General features: G+C 39.2%; 1 protein-coding gene and 1 long non-coding RNA gene across 2 annotated transcripts in view; both read left to right on the forward strand.

Annotated features, from left to right (window-relative positions):
• Positions 1 to 9,559, forward strand: part of TMEM156 (transmembrane protein 156) — a 29,342-nt gene extending 19,783 nt beyond the window's left edge. The window contains exons 2-5 of the mRNA XM_021701635.1: positions 2,677 to 2,946; positions 4,423 to 4,683; positions 7,618 to 7,737; positions 9,393 to 9,559. Of these exons, the coding sequence (XP_021557310.1) occupies positions 2,677 to 2,946; positions 4,423 to 4,683; positions 7,618 to 7,737; positions 9,393 to 9,559 (818 nt within the window). The remainder of the gene's footprint in view (positions 1 to 2,676; positions 2,947 to 4,422; positions 4,684 to 7,617; positions 7,738 to 9,392) is intronic.
• A 475-nt stretch (positions 9,560 to 10,034) lies between these two features.
• LOC110590848 lies at positions 10,035 to 25,991 on the forward strand. Its single transcript, XR_002480979.1, has 3 exons — positions 10,035 to 10,170; positions 23,171 to 23,273; positions 25,953 to 25,991. It is a non-coding gene; the product is annotated as an uncharacterized LOC110590848 (long non-coding RNA).
• Positions 25,992 to 26,463: the final 472 nt, after the last annotated feature.

Genomic DNA, 26,463 nt, shown 5'->3' on the forward strand with positions numbered 1-26,463 from the left:
GTCTTACTCTCTGGTTTTCTTAAAAAAAAAAAAAAGATTGACTTGAGCATTTGTCCTATACTGTAATATATTTTCCTAATTCTATTTAGTATTCTATATACTTATGCTGAGAGATTGCAGTTATAGTACGGGAATAATTCTGGAATGCATTTCTATCTGTGGGAGTAAGAATTTAGATGTCTGACTCTCAACAATATTAATAGCAGTAATTAAATTCATATATCCTTGTTTATGGAGATGAGAATATAGCTCACCTGATAACAGAAATGATTGAATAGAATTCATTATTTCTTAAATTATACCAGGGAAGGATATATCTTCTATTTATTTCCTTTCCAATTGAATTATTTAAAACTAAGGTTTAAAAACCATCATAAAATGACCTCACAGTCAAATATAAAGGATATATCATTAATTCTAGAAAGTCTAGATGGTCACTTATTGGATAAGAGACAGTAAAAATTTCCCTCTATTTCCCGATCTTGGTTGTATCATAGGATTACAGGTTCAAGAAATGGAAAATTTTGTAAGATCAAAAATGCCAGTGAGTAAAATGGAAACACGGCAAGAAATGTTTTTGTGTGTTTTGGTAGTATAAAAAAACCATAGGTTATAGAGTTCCATCAGATGGTAAATTTCTATGTCCTTCCTGAGACTTTATTACCAAAGACAGTTGTTTTAAAAATTAGTTATAATTTGATCACAACTTCGTCTATAAATATATTAAGACATAAAATTGTGGGTTTGAGTAAAATACCATCTTCTCCCCAAAAAAACCTTTATAGCAACTCAAGTATGAAATGTGTTTATCGCTGGAAATCACATGTGAATTATTACAGAAACAACTTCAAATGTAGAGGGCTGGTAATAAGCCTCTAATTTTATTAAATAAAAATATAATCATCAGCAATGAGACACTTATGGAATTACTATTAAAGTACAAATTCCACACATAAAAAATTCTTTAATATCAATCAATTGCCTGGTTTTCTCTTAAGATTGAACTAAGTTCTATGACTAAGAGTAATCGTAAGAACTAAAGTGATTCTTTCATTGTGCTCCACATTATTTAGAAAAATTACAAAATTTATTTTGCCCTATATGATTACACAAGAAATGGTAAAGAAAGCCACATAAAGGTACAATTGAGCATGTAAGTTATTTTCTCATACTAGCAAATGATTGTCAGACTAGGGACACCTGAGAGAAAGGTTACCTATTCCTTAAATGATATTACTGCTAAATAGGGATTCTCGATTTTTATAGAGTGAGCTTTAATTACTTGTATGAATTGAACCACAGATAATCCTACCCTAAATGAAGGGTATGGAATTTGAATTATTAATTTTCACTTTGGAATGTAGGTTCAAATATTTTTAAAAAGATTTATTTATTTATTTGACAGAGAGAGAGCATGAGCATGAGTGGGGGGAGGGGCAGAAGGAGGGAATCTTCAAGCAGACTCTGCACTGAGTGTGGAACCCAACGCAGGGCTCGATCCCCCCACCTGAGCAGAAACCACGAGTCCGTCGCTTAACTGACTGAGCCACCCAGGCATCCCTACAGGTTTGAATTTTAAATAATATACATTTGTACACATTTCAAAAGTGTTCTCATATGTACTATACCACTTGATGTTACTATAACCGTATGAGGTTAGCAGGATCTAGAGTTACTATCTCTATTTTGCTGATGAGAAAACAAGACTTACAGAGATAAAGTAAATTGTCCAAGTATCTTGCCTGATGACAGATATAGCACTAGAGTCCTTATCTTTTATTTTGAATGTAGCGTTCTTATCTTTTATTTTGAATGTAGTTTTTTATTTTGTAGTTCCTTATCTTTTATTTTGAATGTAGTGTTCTTATCTTTTATTTTGAATGTAGTGTTCTTCCTTTTGTATCATCATTTCTATACCTGATGTTTGTCTTCAGACAAAAGTAAAAATTATGATGTCATCCAGTTGAATTTCATCTTTGGATGAAAGGTAGATTGAATGATGGCTACCAAAGATATCCTGTGCTAAAGCCTGGAACTTGTACATGTTACCTTACAAGGAAAAAAGGTCTCTACAGGTGTGGTTAACTTCAGTATCTTGAGATGGGGAAATACTTCTGCATTACCCAGGTGGAACCTAAATCCAATCACATGTGTCCATTATAAGATGGTTATAAGAGAGAGGCAGAGAGAGATGACACAGACAGAAGAGTAGAAGACAGAGAGGAGAAGGCAATGTAACCAGAAAGTCAGATTGGAGTGATGTGGCCACAAGCCAAGGAATACCAACAGCCAGCAAAAGTTGGAAGAGGGGCAAGGAACAGAGTCTTCTCGAGCCTTCCAAGGGATGGTGGTCATGCAAACATCTAGATTTCAGACCAGCTAAATTAGTGTTGAACTTTGGCCTCTAGAGCTTTCTCAGGAGAGAATGGTTAAAATGTTAGGGTTTCCAAGAACATCTTTAGTTCTCTTCTCTGAAAATTAATAGGGAATGTTTATAAATCTTTAAAAGAAATATTTAAATGAAGTAGATGTTGTTAATTCATATAAAAACAATCTTGTCACTGACAAGCTGAAATATACTGTATCCACCTAAGAAAAACTGAGAGCTTATTGTGTATTTATTGGAATGACAAAACCTCAGAATATAATAGTAAATAATTTTTTTTTCCTTTATAGGAAATATATTGGAGCTATCATGTCTGGAAGTGTGTTTGCAACCTAATTTCAACTATTCACTCCGCTCTTTAAATTTTTCTTTTGTGACTTTTCTGAAACCAGTAAGAGAAACTCAGACTATTATGGGCATCTTTCTAAATCACTCCAACTTTCAAAACGTCACCAGGATTTGCCAAGGCATCACAAGTGAATTGAAAATGTGCTCCTCATGTTTAGCTTGCGAGTCCAAAAAAAGTCTGGATTTTATTTCTCAGGAACAAACATCAAAAGGTAAATGTAAAGTGATAATAAAGTTTATCAAGAATAAATTACCTTAGTCTGTTAAAAAAGTAATAATATATTCCAATTTAAAATCCAGTGGTATCAAAACCCTCAGCAAGTGTGGCTTTTGATGAGTGATTTGTAGGGCTTTGGGATACCACTTATTCTTGGTTTACTTTATCAAAAACAAAATATCTACTTTTAAAATACATCATATGCCACCATAATTTATGTACATTTGATGGTTAAAAGAGTATTTAGCATGCTCTCTTCAAAGGTATTGAATGTTTAAAAATTAAAAGAGTAAAATCAAACTTGGATTTTCTAAGAAATCATTGAATCTTTGACACATTTGTACCTTCTCCTGCCTAACATGTATCCACTGTATTTGAATTGCCTTTTTACTTGTCTAAATGTCTGCTCAATGTTGGGGACTTTGTCTTTGTTCACCATATTTCTAGATCCTTGCATAATGCCTGACATCAGGTGCTCAATATATATTTCTTTAATGAATAAACAAATGAAAGAATAACTATGTATTATGTGTAATGTGTAACTGAATCCTGCATCTATTTATCTCAAAATAAAAAATAAAATAAATAAATACTTGCATGATTTAAATAAAAAATAAAATAAAATAAAATAAAATAAAATAAAATAAAAACTTGCATGATTGAGAAATTAAATAACTCAGTTGTAGTCAGAAAATATACTAGTGGCCTCAGGCCCAAGCATCAAATTTATTATTTATACCTATTTGGTGAGATTGCTTCCTGTATCGCTCCATATTGGCGTCTTTCCCCATTCTTTCAGAATGGGAATGAGATTTCTTGGCATTGACTTTGGATGAAATATAAAACCTATCTTTTTCTGGGTTCTTACTCAAGTAGTGCTGTAGCTGTTGCAGGGTTCTGGGTCAAATTCACCAGAAAGCAAGTTGGGGAAATACCTTTATGGTGATAGAGACTGAGGAAGTGTTTTAAGGCTTGGTAACTCCAGATGCTATTTCTCTGCCTCCTGGAAATGTAGGACAGTGCTTTGATAAGTTATGTCTGTGTAACATACTACCTTGAAACTCAATGGCTTAAAACAATGGCAATCATTTTATTCTTTTTCTTCCTTCCTTGTGTTCTTTCTTCCCCCCCCCCCCCCCCGCTCCTCCTCTTCCTCCTCCTCCTTCTCCTTCTTCCTCTCTGGTTGGCCAGGACTTCAGAATGGGCATAATGGGGGCATTTCTGGCTTGGAGCATTATAACCTGTCGCACAAATGTCTATATTTCTTTGAGATTCTATTTCAACCCTACTATTATCTGGTTTTCACAATCTTAAAAAAATGTAAGCACTTTAATCATTATTTTTAGTGCAGTGAACTTCTTATTTTGACTTTTTTTTTGTAGAGGAAGGATGGTATTTAGTTTTGAGTGGTGTGTGTTTTCTTACTATGTATTACTATTTTGCAAATAACATTTTCTTAATCTCTTTCTAGTTCTTATCATGAAAGCATCAATGGAAGTGAAGGCAAATGATTTTCGTTCACCTTGTCAACATTTTAACTTCACTGTAGCTCCTATAGCTGATCCCTTGGAAGAACATAACATTACTTGTAATCTAAAAACCCGCATGAGAAGGCCAGCCATCACGGAGGAAGATTCACCCAAGGAAAAGTCTATGAACCATACTTGTAGGACTATGGAATACCTGAATAATTGTACACATATCTCCTTGCACCTAGAAATGGATGTCAAAAGTAAGTATTTAAGGAAGTTAGAGGAAAAAGAGAATTGGATACAAAGTTAAATAAAGGCTAACACATTAACTTCATTAAAAGTTAAATATTTGAAAAATTTTGTTGTTGCAATAATATGACTGGAAAGAATGCTAGTCCTTTTATCTGTTCATTCCTGAGGCCTAGCTGGACTCAGAAGCAGAGGAGGCATCTGTGGGTTGTGATTTGAGGGACACTAGAAAGACCTCAGAGTAACTTCGGACATGCCTGTTAGCCATGCTTGAAGCAACGCTACCACACCTGGGTATTAAAGGGTGAAATTTATTTTTAAATATAATATCCATGTACATTGTGATGGGCTATTAAAATCATATTTTGAATTGACTTATATCTTCTCCTAGAGTCGAGAACCAGGACTGAATACAATGGGATTTTTGATATAAAGCCATGGAGATAGGCAGGGTGCAGAGGAGGCACTTTGGGTCACAGGGTAGCTCTGAGGGAACGGTAGGCATCCAAAGGATCAAAATCACATCTATCTTACTTCTAAAGCTTATTAGCTTCCGCGACACCCTCTTCGGAATTACCACAATTGATCCTTTCTACTAAGTGGTGTGCCCCACTTTACCTAGAAAGTCTATTTTGGAAGAGTATTTTATGATATAACCACTTAATACGTGCTACTGTATGCCAACCAATGTGCTAGCATTAGGGACCCAAAAATAGATGAATGTAAAACAATTGAGCATGTGCATCTGGTGTAACAGGTGCAAGGGTAGAGTCAGTTGCTGGGCTTTGTGATCTTCCAGACATATGGAAACCTTTCTTGTTGCCTTAGAATTTTTTTTTTAAGCTTTACTTTTTTTAGAGGTAATTATTTAAACAATATTATAATTTCAAGCAAATACGACCAAATAATATGTATGCATTTTTACAGTAAAATAGAAGGCTTCAAAGGAATTTCTCTTGTGAGTCAGTCTTCAAGGCCCCACGGTCTCTGCAATTAAGGGTTATTTCAAGGTGTGTGTATATGTGTCAGGTATGGGAGAGGATCTGAGGAGATCTGAACAGAGAGGTCAATTCCCTCGGGCTCAGGAGTGAGCTGGAAGGTAGACTTTGGAAGGATGGCATAGAGAAGGTGACAGTGATGAAGTCTGGAAGATAAAGCGGGTTGGATTATAAATATTAAGATCATATTTATTTCCATGCATCCATCTAATTGCTTTTTATGTTTTCTAAAACATAAAGGAAAAAGAAGCATTTCCAGAACTATGATTTTCAGAGAATTTTTTGTGTCATGAAAAAAAATCCATACATGCTAGTCAAAGTGAAATAGTAGTTAAAACTTCCTTGGGCCCATAATTCAGAAAGATCACAGTGACACACAAATATATAGTCTTGTATTCTAGAAAAATTATATCCATTTGCCATGTATAGAAGTTTTAAAATTTCTTTATATTTTACTCTGCTGGGCAGAGACTAATTTGATCTCCCTTAAAAGCCCTATCCACCAGGGGATGAAAGTAAATTTAGTCCAATCTGGTAAATTTACTCTGGAACAGTAATTTAAATTGTCTCTTCAGATTTTTTTTTTCAGATTCCTGTCTGTTCTCCCTTGCTCCTCTCCAAGATGACTGTCGGGATGGGGGGTAGGTGGGCAGCATGGGCTGTGGGGACACACACTCTTCTGCATTTGCACTGGTGCTTGGGTGGGTGTTCTGGCTGCCCTGACCCCAGCTGTGCACATTCTGCTATTGCTATATAAAGTTGGTGAGTGCATGGTTCTCTTTTCATAGCTTGATCATCAGTGCCCAATGACACCTTGGTCATTGGGCCCACTGTGGCTCTTGCTGGCACTCTAAGTCTTCTATTCCAGTTAACGAACTGCATACTTTTAATTTGCTGAGGCGAGGAATGCAAGTTTGCAGCTGAATAGCATGGGATGATTTTGGGAAGGCTGAGTGCTGCCATCCCAGTCAACTTTTACCTTTTCTGCATTCTGCCTCTTTTCTAAGTAAATGTTGGATGGCTATATAATGTACATCTGCACATGGGGGTGGGTCCCTGTGAAAGGGGTACCCAGATGATGAACCTCACAAGGGCAATAATCCAAGGGTATAAGCAAGTTATATATCCTGCTAACTTTGAGAAAGTGCTATGTTTTGTGTACAAGGAAGAGGGTACATAGGGTGGCTTGGGAAGACAGTAGACAGTTATGTCTTGGACATGATGAGGTCACCTTCCATTATGTCACTGATTCCTAGGTCTGCTGGCCACTGTATCTTTATGGGAGCAAAGGAGATGGTGCTAAACTGTTGCTGGATGGGGACTATCCTTCCCATGTGCCTCACTGTTATTTGAATGAACAAGTTTTTACCTAAGGTTACTGTATGTTTAATTAATGTGTGCACCTGATCTGATCCTTGCAGTGAAAGTCTGTGCAGAAAGGGGTTCTGATTATTCATCTGCATTGGCCTTTTATATGCCTCAGTCCAACCTTTTCTCTTTGTATGTCTTTTTTCTTTCCTCTCCATCTTCCTTACACTCACTATCTCTTTGTCCATGTGAGGGCATAATTTTTGACTGTGTGGCCCAGGGCCACCGTTGTTATTTACAAATGGCCCTGATTTTGGGACTCAGCTTGTTGTAATCTTAGCTAAGTGGTAGCAACCACAAGGAAACTAACACCTACATGACCTGTAAGTGAAATTAATCCTAGAATCTTGGGATCAAAGGGATCCCTGGAAGCTCCCTGGTCAAATTTCTTCATTTAATACACTCACTTAACATATCAGGGAAGAAATCAGGAGGGCAAACGACTCTATAACAGGGATGATTATATACGGAGCTTTTCAGTTAAGGCCAAAATATGTAGTAGAACACAACCACATCACCATATGGCCTCTCTCTGTTGCATCATTTTATTGTATTTTTATAGTATTTTTTTCTTTGCAGATTTCACTTGTTCCATGAAGATCACTTGGTATGTTTTAGTTCTAGTCATTTTTATATTTTTTCTCGCCCTCACTCTCCACAAAATACTTGAAAGCCACAGAAGAATGTGGAAATGGCGGAGTAAGTATTGAGGAATAAATCCATTGCTTGGGACAATCCAGTTAGAATCTTCTCTATAGATGTACATTCTTTTTAAAGTTCAATTTATCATTTATTGAGCCCCTACTGTGTGTAAGTGGCAGTTCTAGGTAACCTGGGGAATATAAATATAAGTGAGACACAGTGTTAGCATTCAAGGAGGTTCATGTGTTTTTGTCTACTTGGTCAAGCAAGTAGCAGGGGAGGCTGGGCAAGGAGCTGAAGGCGGCTGGAGGTTGAGCAGAGGTTTAGTGCAAGTGAAGGGAGAAGAGAGGTAGAAGAATAGGGTGGTGATCCAGAATTTCAGAGTGGGAGATCATGAACAGAGTGGCTCTAAGTGATGAGTGGGAGTAGGGGTCAATCTTTAATAGGTGTAAGGGTGTCAGTAGATTTTTGGCAGGGTAGAGCTATAATGTATAATTGGAAATCAGGCAATGGGGGTGATATTAAAAATATTTAGTATGACCCAGGCGTCCACCTATCAGGATGGACATTGACTTATGGTCCTAGTGGTGTGTACCCACGCATACACCAACCCTTCTGGTGTGTAACCCACGCATATACTGGCTGAATATCAAACCTGAGGGGGGAGGGGTAGAGGGCGAGGGAGAGAGAGAATCTTGAGCAGGCTCCATGCCCAACACAGAGCCCCACACGGGGCTCCATCTCATGACCCTGAGATCATGACCTGAGCCAAAATCAAGAGTCGGACGCTTAACCGACTAAGCCACACAAACACCCCTGTTGCAGGTATTTCTAAGAGCAGTTTCATATTAAGTCTTGCCATTGATACCTTAGTATATAAGGCTAATATATAATAACATCATCAATATTATACATTTGTAGAATAGCCATTTTCAGAGCATTTTCACAGGTTTTTTTTTTTAAATTAGATTCTCCAAGTACTTAAACAGGGTGTGTACTATTATTTTCACTCATAGATGGAAAAAACCCCTGAGCTGTAGAGAGATTAAGTGGTTTTTCCAAAGTTATACAGCTAACAAAAGGTCAGAGTCAAGACCTAGGGTCTTTCTAGTTTTAAAAATTGTATCAGTTTAAATAAAAATGTTATTTGCAAATATTGCACATTTTTGAGTTTCTTCATCCACTTTTCCATATAACTGCATATGAGGAAAGAGAGACAGAAGCCAGTTAGAAAAAACCATCTAGAAAGCAACAGTGGAGAGTGAACATTTTATGAACATCCACCCAAATGACAGGCTTAGTGGCTTTTGAAGGCTTGCCTTACAAATCCAAGCGTGTAAAGTAATGAAACATGTCACACCATTTAGGACATTAAATATTATTAAATATTAAATATGCATTAAATATTCTGTATATGTCTATGTATATTCATGTAAGCAATATAATATTCTATACATAAGAGCTGGTGCTTTTCATTAGAGGAGACGGCATGATAACATTTAGGGTAGTGGAGAAACAAACCACTTGTTTTAAAAAGATCCTGTGTTCGTTCATGGAAAATAACTTAGAGGAAAGCCCTTAATGTCTTGTTACTCCTGGCCCTGTTGTAGATGGCCCATTTTCCTTGGTAATCCTTTGAATCAACATGGGGAATATATATTAAGAATGTGCTTATTTATCATTTAAATATTTAATTTCTTTTCTTGGAATAGGAAATACTTACAAACCTACCTCTGACCTCTTAAGAGGACAGGATTCCGAGAAACTGCGAACATTGAACGTGCAGGTTATTTCAGGTGAGTTTTGTGACGTGCCAACAGAGCACGGCTTTGAGAATCCCAGTCCCTCACCGTTTCACTATAGACCCAAGATCAAATGATCTGAGCTCATTTAAATTAGCCTTGTATCTGGAAGAAAGGAGCTGTGGGCAAATGAAATCTAGTTTAATATGTCTTATTATCAGGGGACAGTTATGATCAAAAGTAGCTCCTTAAATAATGGAAAGTTTGCCTAATTGGCAAGAAGAAATTCATGTGAGTAGGCAGAGGAGAGAAAGCAATAAGGAAGAAGCCTCAGATTTATTTTTAAATGAGACAAGATACCATTATTCCTCAGAATTGCAAGAAGTAATTGCAGAGTGGGCATGGCTTTTTTGCTGGAGCTTTCACTTAGGAAAGGGTGTCATTGTGTAACAAGAACTTCTAATAGCCCCAATTAAAAAGTCCCCTGTCCTCTCCCGAGAAACAGAAATGGAAGAAGGGAACCCTAATTAGAGCAGCTAAGGGAGCTGTTGGCACAGACGCTGTGGTTCGATCTCCTAATTGCAAAGCCTCCTTCTGAATTCAAGCTGTCAAATCATATTAAAAAGGAAGAGAGGGAGATTGGGACGCGGGCAAAGTGCTCTTCTTCATCAGGAAGATGTCATCTCCTCGACTCCGTGCAAACCGCGGCCTGAGGAGTGATGTTTCTACAGCTCCTTGCGTCCAGCTGGTTAGCAGGCTCCTTCAGACTTTGTGAGATGTCAGATAAGGAGGCTTCAGGTCTGGTGTCTAAACGGTTTTCAAAAATGCAAGGACAGTGAACCAAGCCCAAGGCGCCCCCCACAACTGCATCGTAGCCACATGCAGATCTGCACACCGTTTCACTGGGAACTCTGCTCCCGAGGCTTTTCTTATCTATTTAAATTAGCAGGGACTCAGACCCCTAACTTGAGGAAAAATGGGATTGCGTGCACCTGAAGGACTCAGTTTTAAAAAAATTCAGACTTTCTGTTCTCCACGTATTCACCGATGGCTAATAATAAGCAGTAGCTGAGTGATCATTTGATACCTGCTAAATGTGGGGAACGTTGATGGAAGTTTTGTGTGGTCAGTGACAGTTTTGTTTGATTAATGGCATTAAAATCAGAAGGTTGTTTCCAATGCCCAAATTCATCTTTATAGGGAGAAAACGGCATTTCCCCTGTTCTCCCCTCTTAGGTGGGCCCCAGGCCTGACATCCATGCACCAGGAATGTTTTAGCCTAGTTCTGCTGAGCTTTTTCAGTGGCCTCGGGAATCCTGGTCCTTGCTCTTTTCAAGACATAATTTTGAGCACTGCAGCTTTGAGAAAAAGTCGATAGTCCCCCTGTCAACTCATATAATCGGGGGAATCACAAATTTAAAGTACTAGCTAACCACAAGACTAACCTCACAAGTTGTATTTATGAGCCTTTGATTTTCATTCACCAGAGGAAACGGTCTCGGCCATTAACCTAGATGCAATTTCCCCCCCTCCTATTATAAGTTGCTCTTTCTGAGAGAGAAATGGGGAGGAAATAATGTCTCCCTTGAGTGCCGTTTTTAAGGCATCTCTTTGTCATGATGGGTTATAGGCCGCAGTGAGAATGTAAGGAGAAAATGCACCAGCATGGTTCTCTGGCGGAGCAGTAACATGAGTAGAAGACACGGTTCAAAGGGAGCAGCGACTACGGTCCCATTCAGCGAAGCAGCTTGCCATTGTCTCAAGCTGTATGTTCCAGAATGTCCCTCCGGTTGTTCATGTATTACAAAGGAAGTGTTGTTACACACGTACACATGGAGATAGACAGGCTCACACTCTCAAAAGGACGAGAGAGAAATAAAGCGAGATGACCCAGGCCCTGGCCCCACGTCCCAGAGCACAGCGAACATGGGCAGAGTAAGGCATCTCCTCCCTGCAGAAAGCCGTGTCGCAAAGAATCAAATTCCAAGCTTTAACAGGCCTCCTGTATTTTCTTCCTTGCTTTGAGAAGCGTGCTGGCTTCTGTTGCCTGTCTTGGCATGAATCTACTTTACATTTTACTCAGTTGACTGTTATCTTCACACAGGTGATGATTCTCTTATTCAGCTTTGGATCCTTGTCCCCAGCATAATTTTTGGCACGTAGTTTGTGCACAATAAAAGCTTGTTAAATCACACAAAGCCTAAGGGGAAATGAGGATAGAGTCAAAAAGAGCAGATGAGGAAGGAATTTATCTTGGGGTTTGGGAAAGATGAAAACAAAGAGCCAGAGAGTGATCGGAGGGAACATAATTTGACTTCGGTAAAGAATATATAACTCTATAGAGTTGCCAAGGACGTCAAAGAATCATGGAATACACTGACCACCTTGAAGAAGAGATTTGGAGAACTATGCAAAAGTCAATTTGAAATGTATCCCTGGAAACAGTGTTTAAAGGGTTGGTCATGTTGGGAGACCAAAGTCAGGGGCAGGAGCAGTGGGCTAGGACCCCAATCACTGGACACAAACAATAGCGATCAACTTGGCTGGCTTGGCCGAAAGGAAACCTATTGGAAAACCAGTAGGTAACCCGTAGAAACACCAGGAATGTTAAGCATTCAGAGGTTGGAAAATGAACAGGAGTTAAAGGAGGCCAGGCAGCCAAGAGTACAGCCAAAGTCACCCTGGGAATGGTCTGGTGGTGGTGTCACCACCACTGGACATTCCTCTGAGCTTCCAGAGCTACACCCTTTGACCATCCAGCTTTGCATCACTGTCCAAGATGGCGAGCCCCAAGGAAGGGTATCTGGCTGACTGAGGGCAGGCCACAGATTGGTACTCTGGGTGCCAGGAAGCAGGGAGAGGGTATTTCTACCCCTCTGGCTTCCTGCATCTTTGAGAGCACCCCAGAGATGGCCTCATGTTGGAGGACACCAACTAAATATCTAGGACACCAAGTATCCAGGATTAGAGCTTCCATGGACTCCTGCTGCATGGGTCAGTGAAGGGGATCCTTTCATCTCTCCCCTCTATGTCCACTGAACATGGTGAAATCTTGAAAACTTGAAATTCTTTACCTTCAACTACTCAACCAAAATCTGTTGAACCCCGACTCAGGATCAGGCATTATGCTAAGCATTGATAAGACAGTGGCCTGGACCAGCGCGGTCTCTGCTTTCACGGAGCTGATGTCCCAGTTAAGGAGATTCTCACCCCGCTCCCCACCCCCATTGCCTTAGAAGAAGGGAAACCTAATTAAACTATACACATTCATTAAGCGACTTTCATAGACAACATTTTATCTCACTTCACAAGAATCTCGCTTTTTTCCTGATGCGAAAACCTGGAACTAAGAGAGTTTAAGTAATTGACCCACAGCCCGTTCCTGGCCGAGTCGGGTTCAAACTCAGTTCTGTCCGGCGGGCTTTTCTGGCACAGAGCTTACGGGCTCTGGTGAACTGGGGAATTTCGTCGTGCTGGCTCAAGCCACAGATCAAAACTCACCTTGTTCTTTTACAGTTAACACTGGAAACCGAGATGAAACCTTTTCTGTCTGCTGCAGAAGCTTGGGTGTGACAGTGTGAGTCACCCTCAGAGTGACATTTAGCATTAGTGAAATATTTTTTTGCAGTTAATGTGGGTAGGTTCTTAGGGACCGTGAAGCAAAAAAAATGGATTTTTATTGCGAAAGAGAATTACTAAATGCCAAAAGGAAGTGGATGACCCAGTAATTTGTATTACCCCAAAATATAACTAATGGCAATGTAAAATTATAATTTGCAACATGTTTACGGCCAGCATAATAAAGACTAAGCCGGTTTCAATTTTCAGCAGGAGAGAAAATAAATTGCTCGTGCCAGATGTCCCACAACCAGGCAAAATAACATGGAAATTTAATTTTTACTTGCTTAACTATAATATTTATGACTCTGAGAGTACAGATTTGGGTTCATAAAACAGTAAAGGTTGGAGCCATCTGCTTGATTACAGAACAGAGCAGAATGCAGAGGGTGACTTTTTTTTTTTTTAAAGATTTTTAATTTATTTATTTGACAGAGAGAAAGAGACAGCGAGAGAGGGAACACAAGCAGAGGGAGAGGGAGAGGGAGAAGTAGGCTTCCCGCTGAGCAGGGAGCTGGATGCGGGGCTCGATCCCAGGACCCCGGTATCATGACCTGAGCCGAAGGCAGAGGCTTAATGACTGAGACACCCGGGAGCCCCTGCAGAGGGTGATTCTTGATGCAGGAAGAATTTCTTAAGTGTGAAGAAGAATCTATAGGCAGAATAGGATGATTTATTCTAACTCATCCATTGAATGCCTTTACGTGATAGCCTTTTGTGCTAGGTCTGGAAGACCTGATGATAAAACATATACAGATCAACATCTTCTCCAATCTTTGGGCAGATTCTCCCCACATGGAACATCCTGCCTCCCTTACCCCTCCCTGCAGACCTGCCCTCCTCCCACCCTGCCTTTGTCTAGTTCACCCCAAGCCTTGCTTCTGATCTTAGCTTGACTGACCCTTCCTCAGGGAAGTCATATTGGACCTCCTAGACTAGGTCAATTCCCCTTCTCACACATCCTCATAACACCACACAGCTCTCTCTGTGCCAATTGTCACTACTGTTATATATTATATATGTGTGTTATTATTGGATTGACGTGGCTCCCATGAGCCACTGAGCCCCTGGAGATCAGGGACTCTGCCTGATAATATTCATCACTGCGTCCCCAGCTCATAGCGCAGTGTAGACGAGGGCACAGAGTACGTACCTAATAAATATTTGTGAAGTAAATACAACTCTACATGGACTATGCAGAAAGAATGCCTGCTGCTGTCTTACAAAGACCCTTCAAAACCGTTCCCCCCCCTAGATTATAACTTTTAAACTCTTCATCAGCTTCATTCCTCGGAGTGCTAAGGATAGCCGCAGTGTGAATGAGCTGGGAGCTGAGACAACGGCTCAGAATACTGGCAGCTGTCTGTTCTCTTTAGTTGTTAATTCTAGGTAATTTTGCAGTCATGTACTTTCCCACCCTCATCTGATTTTCACACTGGCCAGATTTGGAACAGCTGAATGGTTTTAGGATCACTGTTAACGATAACAGATGGAGCTCTGAACGTAGTAGAAAGTTGGCTCCTTGAATAATGGAAATCTATTTTAAGCTACCATAATTGGTTCTATTAGCCCTAAAAAGCCACTAGCTATCTTGGGCTTGCACAAAAGGGCCCAGGTTTTTATGCGACGCAAAGGTCAGAATGATGCATAGCAATGTTGAAGTTCTGCATTCCTAGGACAATAAGAAGAAATAGGGTCTACGGCCATCCCACCCCGAACATGACCGGTCTCGTCTGGTCTCGGAAGCTAAGCAGGGTCGGGCCTGGTTAGTACTTGGATGGGAGAAGAAATAGGACTGGAAGGGTTTTTGGAGGCAGATTAGAGAACTGAGTAAGAATCACCAAACCATTTGAAAACATCCGCATCCACCTTGACTGCAGTAATCTGTGAAGATTAACGCGAATTCCTTCATTTCTGGAGAGGCTCTTATAAGGAGAGCAAGTACTTTGTGGGCAACAGTGTAGACATTATTGCTATCGTCACCGCAGAATCATGGCTGAATCTCCCAAAGTACAGGGAAGGGAAGGAAGCGCTGAGGTCCCCATTTCCAAGGTCAGCCATCCATAGCCCACCCCTGCTGAGCGCATATTTGGGTCCTACCCAATTTCGAGCTGACCCCTCAAGTGGGCTTAAAAAGGCGCTTGGAAAAATACTCTGTTTTGCACTTGGTAGCGCGGAAAGTACATCAAAATACACCTTAATTACCTCATTTACCCTTACCTTTAGTTTCTTCCTTCTAGCTTCAAGGCAGTCACACGGGCTTTGCTGAAGTCATGAGGAAGTTCAGGCATCAGTACACACTGCTGAACCTTTAAAGAGAAGGCGTGGGGCGAGGCCAGGGCCCTGCCAGGGGGGCTGCCTGGCTGCTCCACCCGCAAGGCAACACAGGGGCCTCACACTGGTGAATATACCTGGTCCGAAGCCTTCCTTCCGGCCTGCAGGCTCAGCCTCCTGCAATGGCGGCCCACCAAAAAAGATCCACCGTGTGATCCAGCTCACAAAACAGGTTTATAAGAGCAGAAGGCAATACAGTTGAGAGAAAATATGGGCCAAAACACTTCTGACAACTAACATGTGTGCCCTTTCTGCTTAGACAAAACCATGTGGGAAGTTGAATCACCGCCAAGGCTTGTTTGGGAGGTCTTAAAGGTAGAGTCCTTTGCCAACACAGCTTGAAAGGCCTTCCTCCTCATTTTAGGGGCAGCCTGATTGGCTCATTTAACACAGCACTTTTCACACTTAATAGGCTTTGGCCTGGGAATGATTTCTGAAGATAACTTTGCACGTTTCTGTTGTGATTATGAGTTGATTTTATAGACCAACTCTCAGAGGACAATCTTATTTTTCTTATCCCCAACTTCCTACGTGGCACCCCAGAGTTGACTTCTTGCCCTGCTTGTACCCACACATTTTTATTAAGGAAAATGAGGCACAAAGAAGTTAGATGGCATTCTTTCAGTCATTCAACACATATTTTTACCTATCATGTGTCATGCTCCAAGGTTGGTTCTGGGGAATATAGTGCATAAAATAAATACAGTCTTTGTGGGGCGCCTGGGTGGCTCAGTCGGTCAAGTGTCTGCCTTTGGCTCAGGTCATGATCCCAGGGTCCTGGGATTGAGCCCCGCATCGGGCTTCCTGCTCCTCGGGAAGCGTGCTTCTCCCTCTCACACTCTTCCTGCTTGTGTTTCCTCTCTTGCTGTGTCTCTCTCTGTCAAATAAATAAATAAAATCTTAAAAAAAAAACAAAACACAGTCTTTGTACACAAGGAGACAGACAAATAAGCAATTACAACAAAATTGGGTAAACTCATTATTGGGATTATATATAGTATGGGTATCTAGCCCTGTTTACCACTCCTTGTTCTGTTTTTGTTTCTAGCTATTTTGACTTTCCAATTTCATAACCAAGTAGAGCTGAGCAAGTAGTTTTGGAAATACAAATATAAAAAATTGATGGGGCAAATTCTCTAAGCAGCCAAGAGATCCTGGCCAGGATGAGGAGGTTTTAGATGTACCTTCGCTGTGGGAGATGCACCTTGTCTTTGACATGAAAATCATCAGGAACAAAGTGAAGAAAACACCTTGCAAGTTTCCATGACTCAGTGGGAATCAAGAATTACTTTGGAAGAATGAATTGAGGTTAGATGCCAGATGTCATAGATATAAAACACTTCTGAAAAATGATAGAGATCTAGAAAAAAAAAAAAGAAGAAGAAAAAGAAAAAGAAATATCAGAGGGCAACCTGGACGATGTCATGGGCATTGTGACAGGGGTTTATTCAAGAACATACAGCATGGAGTTTTATTTTTAATCAAAGTTTCTACTGCTGGAAATTCATTTTGTTCTCTAGATTCAGCCAGGTCAAAACTCATCCTGAGGTTCTTTTTAATTTTTTAGGCTCTTCTGAGGTTCTTGAAAAAAAGTCAAAGAAATGTTTGGTTCAGACCTTTGACAAATTCATGAATAGACTTCTGTGAAGTTTTAAAATATTCCTGGCTGCTTCTGCTGCCTTAACTAGTGTTGGTGAATTAATATTATTTGAAAGAAATTCTATTTCCCAGTGTAAAACTAGAAAAATATCCCACCCATCTTAGCTATTCTGAAGAAGGCATTAAAATGACATATATCCTACCTTTTTATCAAATTTTCAGAAGTTTTCCTATTAGTATATAAGTTACATGTCCTTGGAAACTAGGAGAAACAGAATATAATGCACCACTAGAGAGTTATTTTGGACTAACCATCACTTTGACAGATAATAGCTTTCTGTAGTAAATTATGGTTATACCGTATTATACAACATCAGCAAACCAAATGAATAAGCAAATGATGAGCAGTTTAGCTTTCCAAGCAAAAAAGCTCTGTTAATTTTCTTTGGTAATTATTTAATTTCATGAACAGGTTCTTTTGGTATTTTAACTTTAAAAAAACTGTCTCCAAATCTCAAATTCTGGACATGATAAGATACTTTGTCAAAGATTGTCTAAGCAATTATCTGCCTGGTAAGTTCGTTCTGAAGGTTTAATGTGCATCAGAATCAACTTGGATGTCTGTAAAATTTCAGGCTCCTGGACCATTTTGAAGGGAGATTATAATTCAGTAGATTTGGGACAGGGTTCTAGAACCTGCATTTTAAATTCAGCTTCTTATGGTTTGCAGGCCAAGGGTCCATTGATCACTTTGTTTTCTATTGTTGTGTGACAAATTACCACAAATTTAGTGGCTTAAAACAACACACATTTGTTATTTCAGTTTCTGTGGGTCAGAAATCTGGGCATAGCTTTGCTGGATCTCAGGGTCTCACAAGGATAAAATCAAGATGCGAGCTGGCCTATGTTCTTATATGGAGGCTCTACTCCTAAGCTCATTCAGGTTGTTGGCAGAATTCATTTCTTTGAGGCTGTATACTAAGGTCCCTGGGTTCTCACCGCCTGTCTGCCAGAAACTGCCTCAGGACCTAGAGGCCACCTGCAGACTCCTGCTACCTGGCCTTTCTAGAGACAGTTCACAGCTTGGCAGTTTGCTTCTTGAAGTCCCAGAAGAGATCCTCACTAACTTCCGGGAGGGCCCAGTCTTTTTTGTAAAGGCTTTTACCTCATTAGGTCAGGCACACCCAGAGTGGTCTCTCTTTTCAATAACTCAATACACCTGCAAAGATCTCATCTTTGCCATATAATGTAACCCAATCACAGGAGGGAAATCCCATTCATGGTCCTGCTCATGCTCAAGGGATGGGGATTACAAGGGGCATTCCACCAGGGGGTGAGAAGCTGGGGGGCTGTCTTAGAGTTCTGCCTACCACACCCACCCTCTGAGAAGCATAGATTTAGAAAGACAAAATCACAGCTTCCTAGGAACTTTCAGTGTGAGACAAATAGGGATGAGGGAACTAGCCCCGGAGATGCGGTTTGTACTTAGTGACAATAAGGTAAAAATAAAGGATGCTAAGGGGATCCAGTGCAATGGGTCTGTGAGGAGGAGAGCAAGGAGATGAGAGCTTTGTGTCCAGGTAAAAACTGGTCTCATTTTCTCACCTTTGTCCTAACCAGTCAGGAAAGCTTTGTCACTTACCGTTTAGAAGGCCAAATTCTCTGTAAGAAGAAATTCTAGCTTTGGTGGTTTTTTAGCATTTCCATAGGAATGGAAGGGTCTTCAATGTCTGTGGAAATGGTCCCCAAAAGGCATCTATTCCTGCTCCTTAAAGAGCACTTGCTACTTTTTAACATCTCTAATTAAGATCGATAATTTTCTGGAAAAATTGACAAAACCTGATACCAGAAGAAATAGAAAATATAAACAGAACAATTATCATAGAAGAAATAGAAAATTTGTCAGTTATCCCTGAAAAAGTAACAGAAAGAACAGTTCACAGGGGAATTTTTACCAGTCTCTAAAACATTGATATTTCCAGTTGTATTTAAACTGTTATTGACCATAGAAAAGAAGGAAAGAAGGATGTTTCCTAATTCTATTGTGAAATAAACATTAATAACATATAAAGCTAAGAAAGATTGTGTCTAAAATGAAATCATTGAGCAATCTTACTCATGTATATCTACGCAAAAATTCTGAGTAAATATTAGCAAAAGAATCCACTAGTATCACAGTATAAAAATATATATGTATATATACATACATATACACACTCCTACTATGACCAAGAGGAGCTTATTCCAAGAATATAGGAACAGTTCTCCATTAGGAGATATCTATTAATGTCACTCATATTAATAGATCAAAGGGAAAATTTGGTTATCTCTATACATCCTAAAAATGCACTTGACAAACTATAATGCCCATCCTTCATAAAACTCCTAATAAAAATAAGATAAATAGGTACTTCCTTAACATGATAACATATATCTGTCTCAAACAAAACCCCAGAATCATACTTACTAGGGAGACACTAAAAGCATGTCTGTAAAGCCAGGAATTTTCAAGAATGTTCACTGTTGCCACTTTACCTACCATTGTCCTGAAAGTACTGGTCAACACAATTAGGTAAGAGACAAAGATATCTGGTTGACAAATTGGAAAGGGAGGGGCGCCTGGGTGGCCCAGTCGTTAAGCGTCTGCCTTTGGCTCAGGTCATGATCCCAGGGTCCTGGGATCGAGGCCAGCATCAGGCTCCCTGCTCGGCAGGAAGCCTGCTTCTCCCTCTCCCACTCTTTAAAAAAATAAATAAATAAATTGGAAAGGGAAAATGATCACTTTGTGTACCTGGAAAATTTAAGAAAATTCTCTAAAAAAATTCTTTAAAAATAAAATTCAGTAAGAGACAAGGAATGAAATTAAGACAAAAAATCAATAGCATTCATATCTTTATATATTTTTTTAAGATTTTATTTATTTATTTGACAGAGAGAGAGAGACTGCTAGAAAGGGAACACAAGCAGGGGGAGTGGGAGAGGGAGAAGCAGGCTTCCCACTGAGCCGGGAGCTGGATGCAGGGCTCCATCCCAGGACCCTGGGACCATGACCCGAGCCAAAGGCAGATGCTTAATGGACTGAGCCACCCAGGTGCCCCAGCATTCATATCTTTTTTTTTTTAAATAATTTAAAAATATTTTATTTGAGGGTTTTAATAATTTCAATATTTAAGATTTTCCTTAATATTTATTCTTTTTCTTATAATAGTTAAATGCAAAGAGAATATAGTGATCTTTTTTTATTAACATATACTGTATTATTTGTTTCAGGGGTACAGGTCTGTGATTCATCAGTCTTACACAATTCACAGCGCTCACCATAGTACTTACTCTCCCCAATCTCCATCACCCAGCCACCCCATCCCTCCCACCCCCCTCCACTCCAGCAATCCTCAGTTTGTTTCCTGAGATAAGAGTCTCTTAACCCCAGCATTCATATCTTTAAATAACAACCAGTTAGAAGATACTGCTGCATTTAAAATAACCATAAAAAGATAAAATAACTAGGAATAAAATTAATATAAAGAACTACACAAGATCTCTCTGAAGAAAACTTCAGAAAAATTCTCCTGAGAGTCATAAAAATGACTTGAACAACAATGAAATGGTATATCATGTTCTTGAATAGAAAGATGAATATATAAAGTTATCAGTTCTTCCTAAATCATGAACAAGGTCATTTTAATATCCTGATGAAAAATAAGCTGTCACTAATAGCCGGAAAAAATTGACATAGAAGAAGAAAGAGGAGAGGTATCCGTTCCACCATGGTACTGGTACTTAAGTAGATGAAAATATCTAATGAGGGGCACCTGGGTGGTGCAGGCAGTTAAGCGTCTAACTCTTGATTTTGGCTCAGGTCGTGAAAATTAGAAAGTTTAGGACTTGAGTAAATGATGAGAGAGGCATATCTAATCAGTAGGAAAGAGAAGGATTATTGAATGAATGGTATTGGGACAACTGAATAATCATCTAGGAAAGAAGATTACCTTAATCCAGAGTTCACACTAATACTAAGGTAAATTTCAAATGAGTCAATAATTTTAATGTAAACGTGAAAGCATAAAAGTAATAGAAGAAACAACGGTAGAATTAATTTATAACCACAAAGTAGGGCTTTCTATCCATGACACAAATTTCAGTTAAAAGGCTGATAAATTTGACTACGTGAAAAAGAATGTACACAGTAAAAACCATTAGGGAAAAGTTGTTTGCAATTCATCACATATGATAAGCAACATTTCCTAGTAAATAAGGAAGTTCTAATAATTGATGGAGAGAAGACCATAACCCAGTAGACAAATGGGTAAAGGATATAAATGGACTGTTTATAGAAATGGAAATACAAATGGCTCTTAAACATATGAAAGCTTGTTCAGTCTCATTCACAATAAATTCTCCCAAAAGAAATTTTTCTTTTGATGTCTACTATGTTCCAATAATATTGGCCTTCTGGGTATAGGAGACACAGCAATGAGCCAAACAGAGATCTCTGGTCTCACTGAGCTTACGTTCAGGTGGAAATGCAAATTAAGGCTACACTGAAGTGCCATTTTCATCTACCAGACTGGTAAAAATCCTGAAGTTTGCCATCACACTCTGTAGCAAGGGGTGATAGGCCCTTTGCACTCTCATACTTTGCTAAGGTAAACAGGGAGGCTAAAGTGGTACAACTTCTGTGATATGAAATTTGGTGATAACTATCACAGTTACACATGCATAAGCCCTTTGAGCCAGCAATTCTATTTCTAGGAATTTCTCCTATGGATTACTTACATAGGAGAGAAATAACGTATGTGCAATGTTTATTGCTAGTGTGTTTGCAATATGAGATTAGACACAATCTAATAGGAGGGTGTTTGAAGACAGGATGATACATCCATACTATGGAATACCAGGAAATTGTAAAAAAGAATGAGGAAGCATTTACGGGGAAAGATCTTAGACCATTAAATATACGTACATATATATGTATAGTATGCTGCCAATTGTGTAAAGAAAGACAAAAATAACATGTGTACATATAAGTGTATAAATCTATCTATCTATCATCTATATTTCTATCCACAAAAATCTGAAAACCTTGTTTGTGGCAAAGGAAGGAGAGAAGGGAAAGAATTATGTGATGTGGTAGAAAGCAGTTGTCTGTAGGAAATGGGGTAAGAGGGAGACATTTTGAATATCCCTTCATAGTTTATAAAATTTTAATCATGTGAATGTATCTTTTATTCAGAAAATTAAGTCCAAAAAATAAGTCTTTTTTATTAAATTTTTTTCTAATTAAAAGAATATAACTCTGAGGGATGGTTTGACAGTATTTCTCTTTTGGTAATCTACGCCAGTGTTTCATCATCTTCATGAATAAGAAGCATGATATTCTTTTTTTTAATGCATGTAGAAATTTTTAAAAATTAAAAAAAATTTTGATAAGCATCATAATCTTAAATCTTCCTTTTTGATTTGTCTTCTTAAGCAGCAGCTACTCAAACTTCTCTTTAAATTATAGGTCACCTCATTTCCATTCATGTCCAAGGCTTTGTATAAAAAGTAGAGACATCTGTGAAGCAAAAACCACATGTATTATGTAAAACTCAAGTTTCAATATAAAAACTAGAAAAGTAAGGCCCCAGATCCCAGTGGAATGAAAGAGACACCATATGCCATGGGCCTGAAATTTCATCTCCTACCTTGAAGTCAGCTGCAGATAATATTAGAAGGATTTGATGTCACATAGTCCTAGAAAAGGAGGACAGATTAGAATTCATCTGATGTGGAACTTGGCTTCTTGATAAAATTCTCCCTGAAATCAAAGATGGTATTAATAAAAATTCTTAGGGACCTATTTTAACAAAATGCAAAGAAGAAAATATTTGCAGTCAGTTTCCACACTAAAGTTCTTTTCTTTCTACTTGGCATTGCATGAAAAAGTGTTTTTCTCTACTTTGCTCCTGTAACTATGCATCAGGTCTAGAGCTCAGGAAGTGGGGGGAGAGGAGAAATGAAAGAAACAGAATTAAGAGAAATGGGTTAACAGTGTCACAGTTGTAGGCAGGAAATTTAGGGAGTGTTGGAAACTGCCAATATCCTTGCTAGATGGAGGGCATTGTTCTCTTCGCACGTTGGAAAATGTTGTTATCTGTTTTTGCATTGCTATTGACTAAACACAGACTAGAACAGTTCTCCTTCTTAAAAAATAGAGACCAAGCAGAGGGTGCCCTTGACTCAGGTCAAGAAAGTGCTTCCCCCAATACCGGAACTAGAAGTTACTTCCACGGTGCATCTGCAAGATCAGTATACACGGTGAGTGATGATTCAGCTTTACTGATGATTTACCTTTGTTCATTATAAACGTGAAAGATCCAAGGAGGTACAATTTACCCCAACCTTCATTTCTATCTGGGAGTAGGAGACAAAAAGTGATGAACTTGCAAAAGCAGTTCATATGAATTAGATGACATGAAATAAAATCACTATTTCTTCCAAGGTCTAAGAAGGACCAAAAAACTAATCTCTTAGTCTGTTAAACAGCATGTGCCCCTGAGATGTCAGCTCAGCCCTTGGCTGTTTCCTCGGGTTGGGTCATACATAATCCCAGCAGAGCAATCGTTGTTTCAGTCGGAACATGAGAGGAGAGAGAATGTGAATTTATAAGCAGAACAACAACTGACCCTCAATTACTGAAATTAAGAACTTCCCTCAATGTAACATCTGACGATCTAATTAATGTGCATTGATTTTCATGTACTTAAATCCCAAACTGTGGTCAGAAGTGTCTTAGAAATATTTTTCATTCATTCAACACATATTTATTAAGTAGCTATTATGTTAAGGCACTATAGATAGCTATTGTAGGGGGTATAAAAATTAGAGAAGAGGGGAGACACTAGCATTTATCAGTATCCTTTTATTGTGCTTCATGGTGATAGGCTAGATCATTTACTTGTCTTTATTTTTTTTTCAGTTTCAGGTGTAGAATTTAGTGATTCAAAACTTACGTACAATACCTGGTGCTCATCACAAGTGCCCTCCTTAATCCCCTTCACGATTTCCCCCATCCCCCCAACCCACCTCCCCTCTGGCCACCAACTTTATTCTCTAAAGTTAAGAGTCTCTTTCTTGGTTTGCCTCTCTTTTCTCCCCCCATATTTGTTTGTTCTGTTTCTTAAATTCCACATATGAGTGAAATCATATGGTATTTGTCTTTCTCTGAAAGACAAAATATGTCTTTGACTTATTTCGCTTAACAATACTCTCTAACTCCATCCGTGCCATGCAAATGGCAAGATTTCATTCTCTTTTTTTTTATGGCTGAGTAATATTCCAGTGTGTGTATACCACTTCATGATACATGATACCTAGGTAGTTATCAGTCAAGATTCTAGCAGGAAACTAATAGTATACTCAAATGGAATCATTTGAGGTGAGTTTAATAAAAGGTCTATTAAGTCAGGTTGTGGAAAAATCCAAAAGGAGAGTGCAGCACCCTCAAACTAGTAACAGTGGGGCTCTGCTACTGTCCCTAAGACTAAAGGGGCAAGGACCCCAGAGAGACAGAGACAAAGGCAGGCAGGCAGACAGACAGACAGACACACACACACATGCATGTGAGCGCGCACGCGCGCACACACACACACACACACACACACACACACACACACACTGATGGACTATGTTGGGAGAGCTACCTGATAGGGACTGTGACTTTTAGTCAAGTGACAACAGCCTGTGATTGCCCTGAAGAGAGAGAATATTTCACTTTGGCTGTTCTCTTTCCCCAATGTGCCAGTACTTACCATTGGTCAAGCAGAGCGAGGACACTGGAGCTGGATTGCGGCAGTTCATACAGATTGGCCTCCCAGGGTACCAGGCAGGGTGGGGAAAAAAATGGAGTGCAGATCTAGAAAGGCAAAGGGATCAAGCGTAGGTGGCTCAATATGTCAAACTGGAAACTAAGTGCTAAGGATATATTTGTGTTCAGGACTAGAGAGAAGCAGGCCTTAGTGTTTGGGTCTTAGTGGAATCAGAGTCTGCTATTGGCTCAGAAATTGCTAGGTAGACTAATGTAATCATAGAGTTGTTTTAATGAAATATTGTGCTTGATACCTCTCATTCTGGTCCTCCTCATTCTGGGATGCTTGACCTTGCATATGAAGAGATCCCCTTTGCTCATTCACCTAATGTTTTTTGAGCACTTATTGTATGTCCAGAATTCTGCTACTCATTGGCAAAATAACATGCAGTCAGTGGAGAAATCAGATTGAGGAATCTTAATTCCAATAGAGAGCCAATAACATGATAGAGGTATTCACAGGGGACTCAGGGAGCATAACGGAGAGACCCCCTCATTCAGAGGAAACGCTGCCTAGCATTTAGTAGGTGTTCAATAAGTATATGTTGAGTGGATGATTAAATCCCAACTTCTACATCTCTTTAAAAGAAATTTGCATGAACACTTACACTTTCATTTTATAGAAAAGGAAATTAACCCAAACATACTGTAGTGACAGAAGCTCGAGGAGACCCTATGTTTCCTGGGTCCTAGGCTGAGAAGTTTGTCACCACTAACCACAGAGTCTTCCTAGGTTTATAATGGAGGCTCTATTGCCTAACACAGGATTGGAAAGAGCTCTTAATCAGTGATATTGGGGAGCACCTGGGTGGCTCAGTTGGCTAAGCATCTGCCTTTAGCTCAGGTCAAGATCCCCAGCTCCTGGGATGAAGCCCGGCATCAGGCTCCCTGCTGAGTGGGGAGTCAGCTTCTTCCTCTGCCCCTCCCCCCACTCATGCTCACTCTCTTATGCTCTCTCTCTCACAAAAAAAAAAATCTTAAAAAAAGTGATATTGGGAAGTTTTTTGGTATTCTTATAACACACAGTTTTAATAAATGATTTAAAAAAATTATTCTCCACTAATTCTTTTCAGGTAATACTTAACATTTTTGTGGTAATAATATTTGTCTTTTTTTTCTTCAATCTTCAGGGTATCCTTCTGAATTCCTCTGGACCATTTGGACTGAACCCTTTTGAAGAATACTCATAACCTCATTTTGGGAATGAGTTAACTAGTCAATATATGAGTCCAGCTGAGGATTCACAATAGGAAACAGTAGGAATGCTGACTGGTTGATGAAAACTGGCTCAAGAGCATTCATTTGACCCATGAGATCAAAGAAATGAGAGTTTTTTCAGGAAGCCATCATGAGTCATGGAAAACAAGCTGATGAAACCCATGGAAACAACAAGGGAATGCTCACTGTCTTTGCTTATCTGTCATTATACAGCTTACAGTGGCCCCAAGATTTTGATTTTGAAAGGAACTAAAACCAGGGTCAAGGATGAAAATCTTTTCTCTCATTTGCCCACATTGCAGATTCTAATTTGATGGGTTTTCCTATACAGATGGATTGTTTCTATTTGGCAAATTACTTAAGAGGGCCTGGGTTGTTCTTTTATACATTTGTTTGGATTTATAAACGTTCCCTCCTTTTGGC

The sequence above is a fragment of the Neomonachus schauinslandi genome, chromosome 2, assembly GCF_002201575.2.
Source record: "Neomonachus schauinslandi chromosome 2, ASM220157v2, whole genome shotgun sequence".
NCBI classification, from domain to species: domain Eukaryota; kingdom Metazoa; phylum Chordata; class Mammalia; order Carnivora; family Phocidae; genus Neomonachus; species Neomonachus schauinslandi.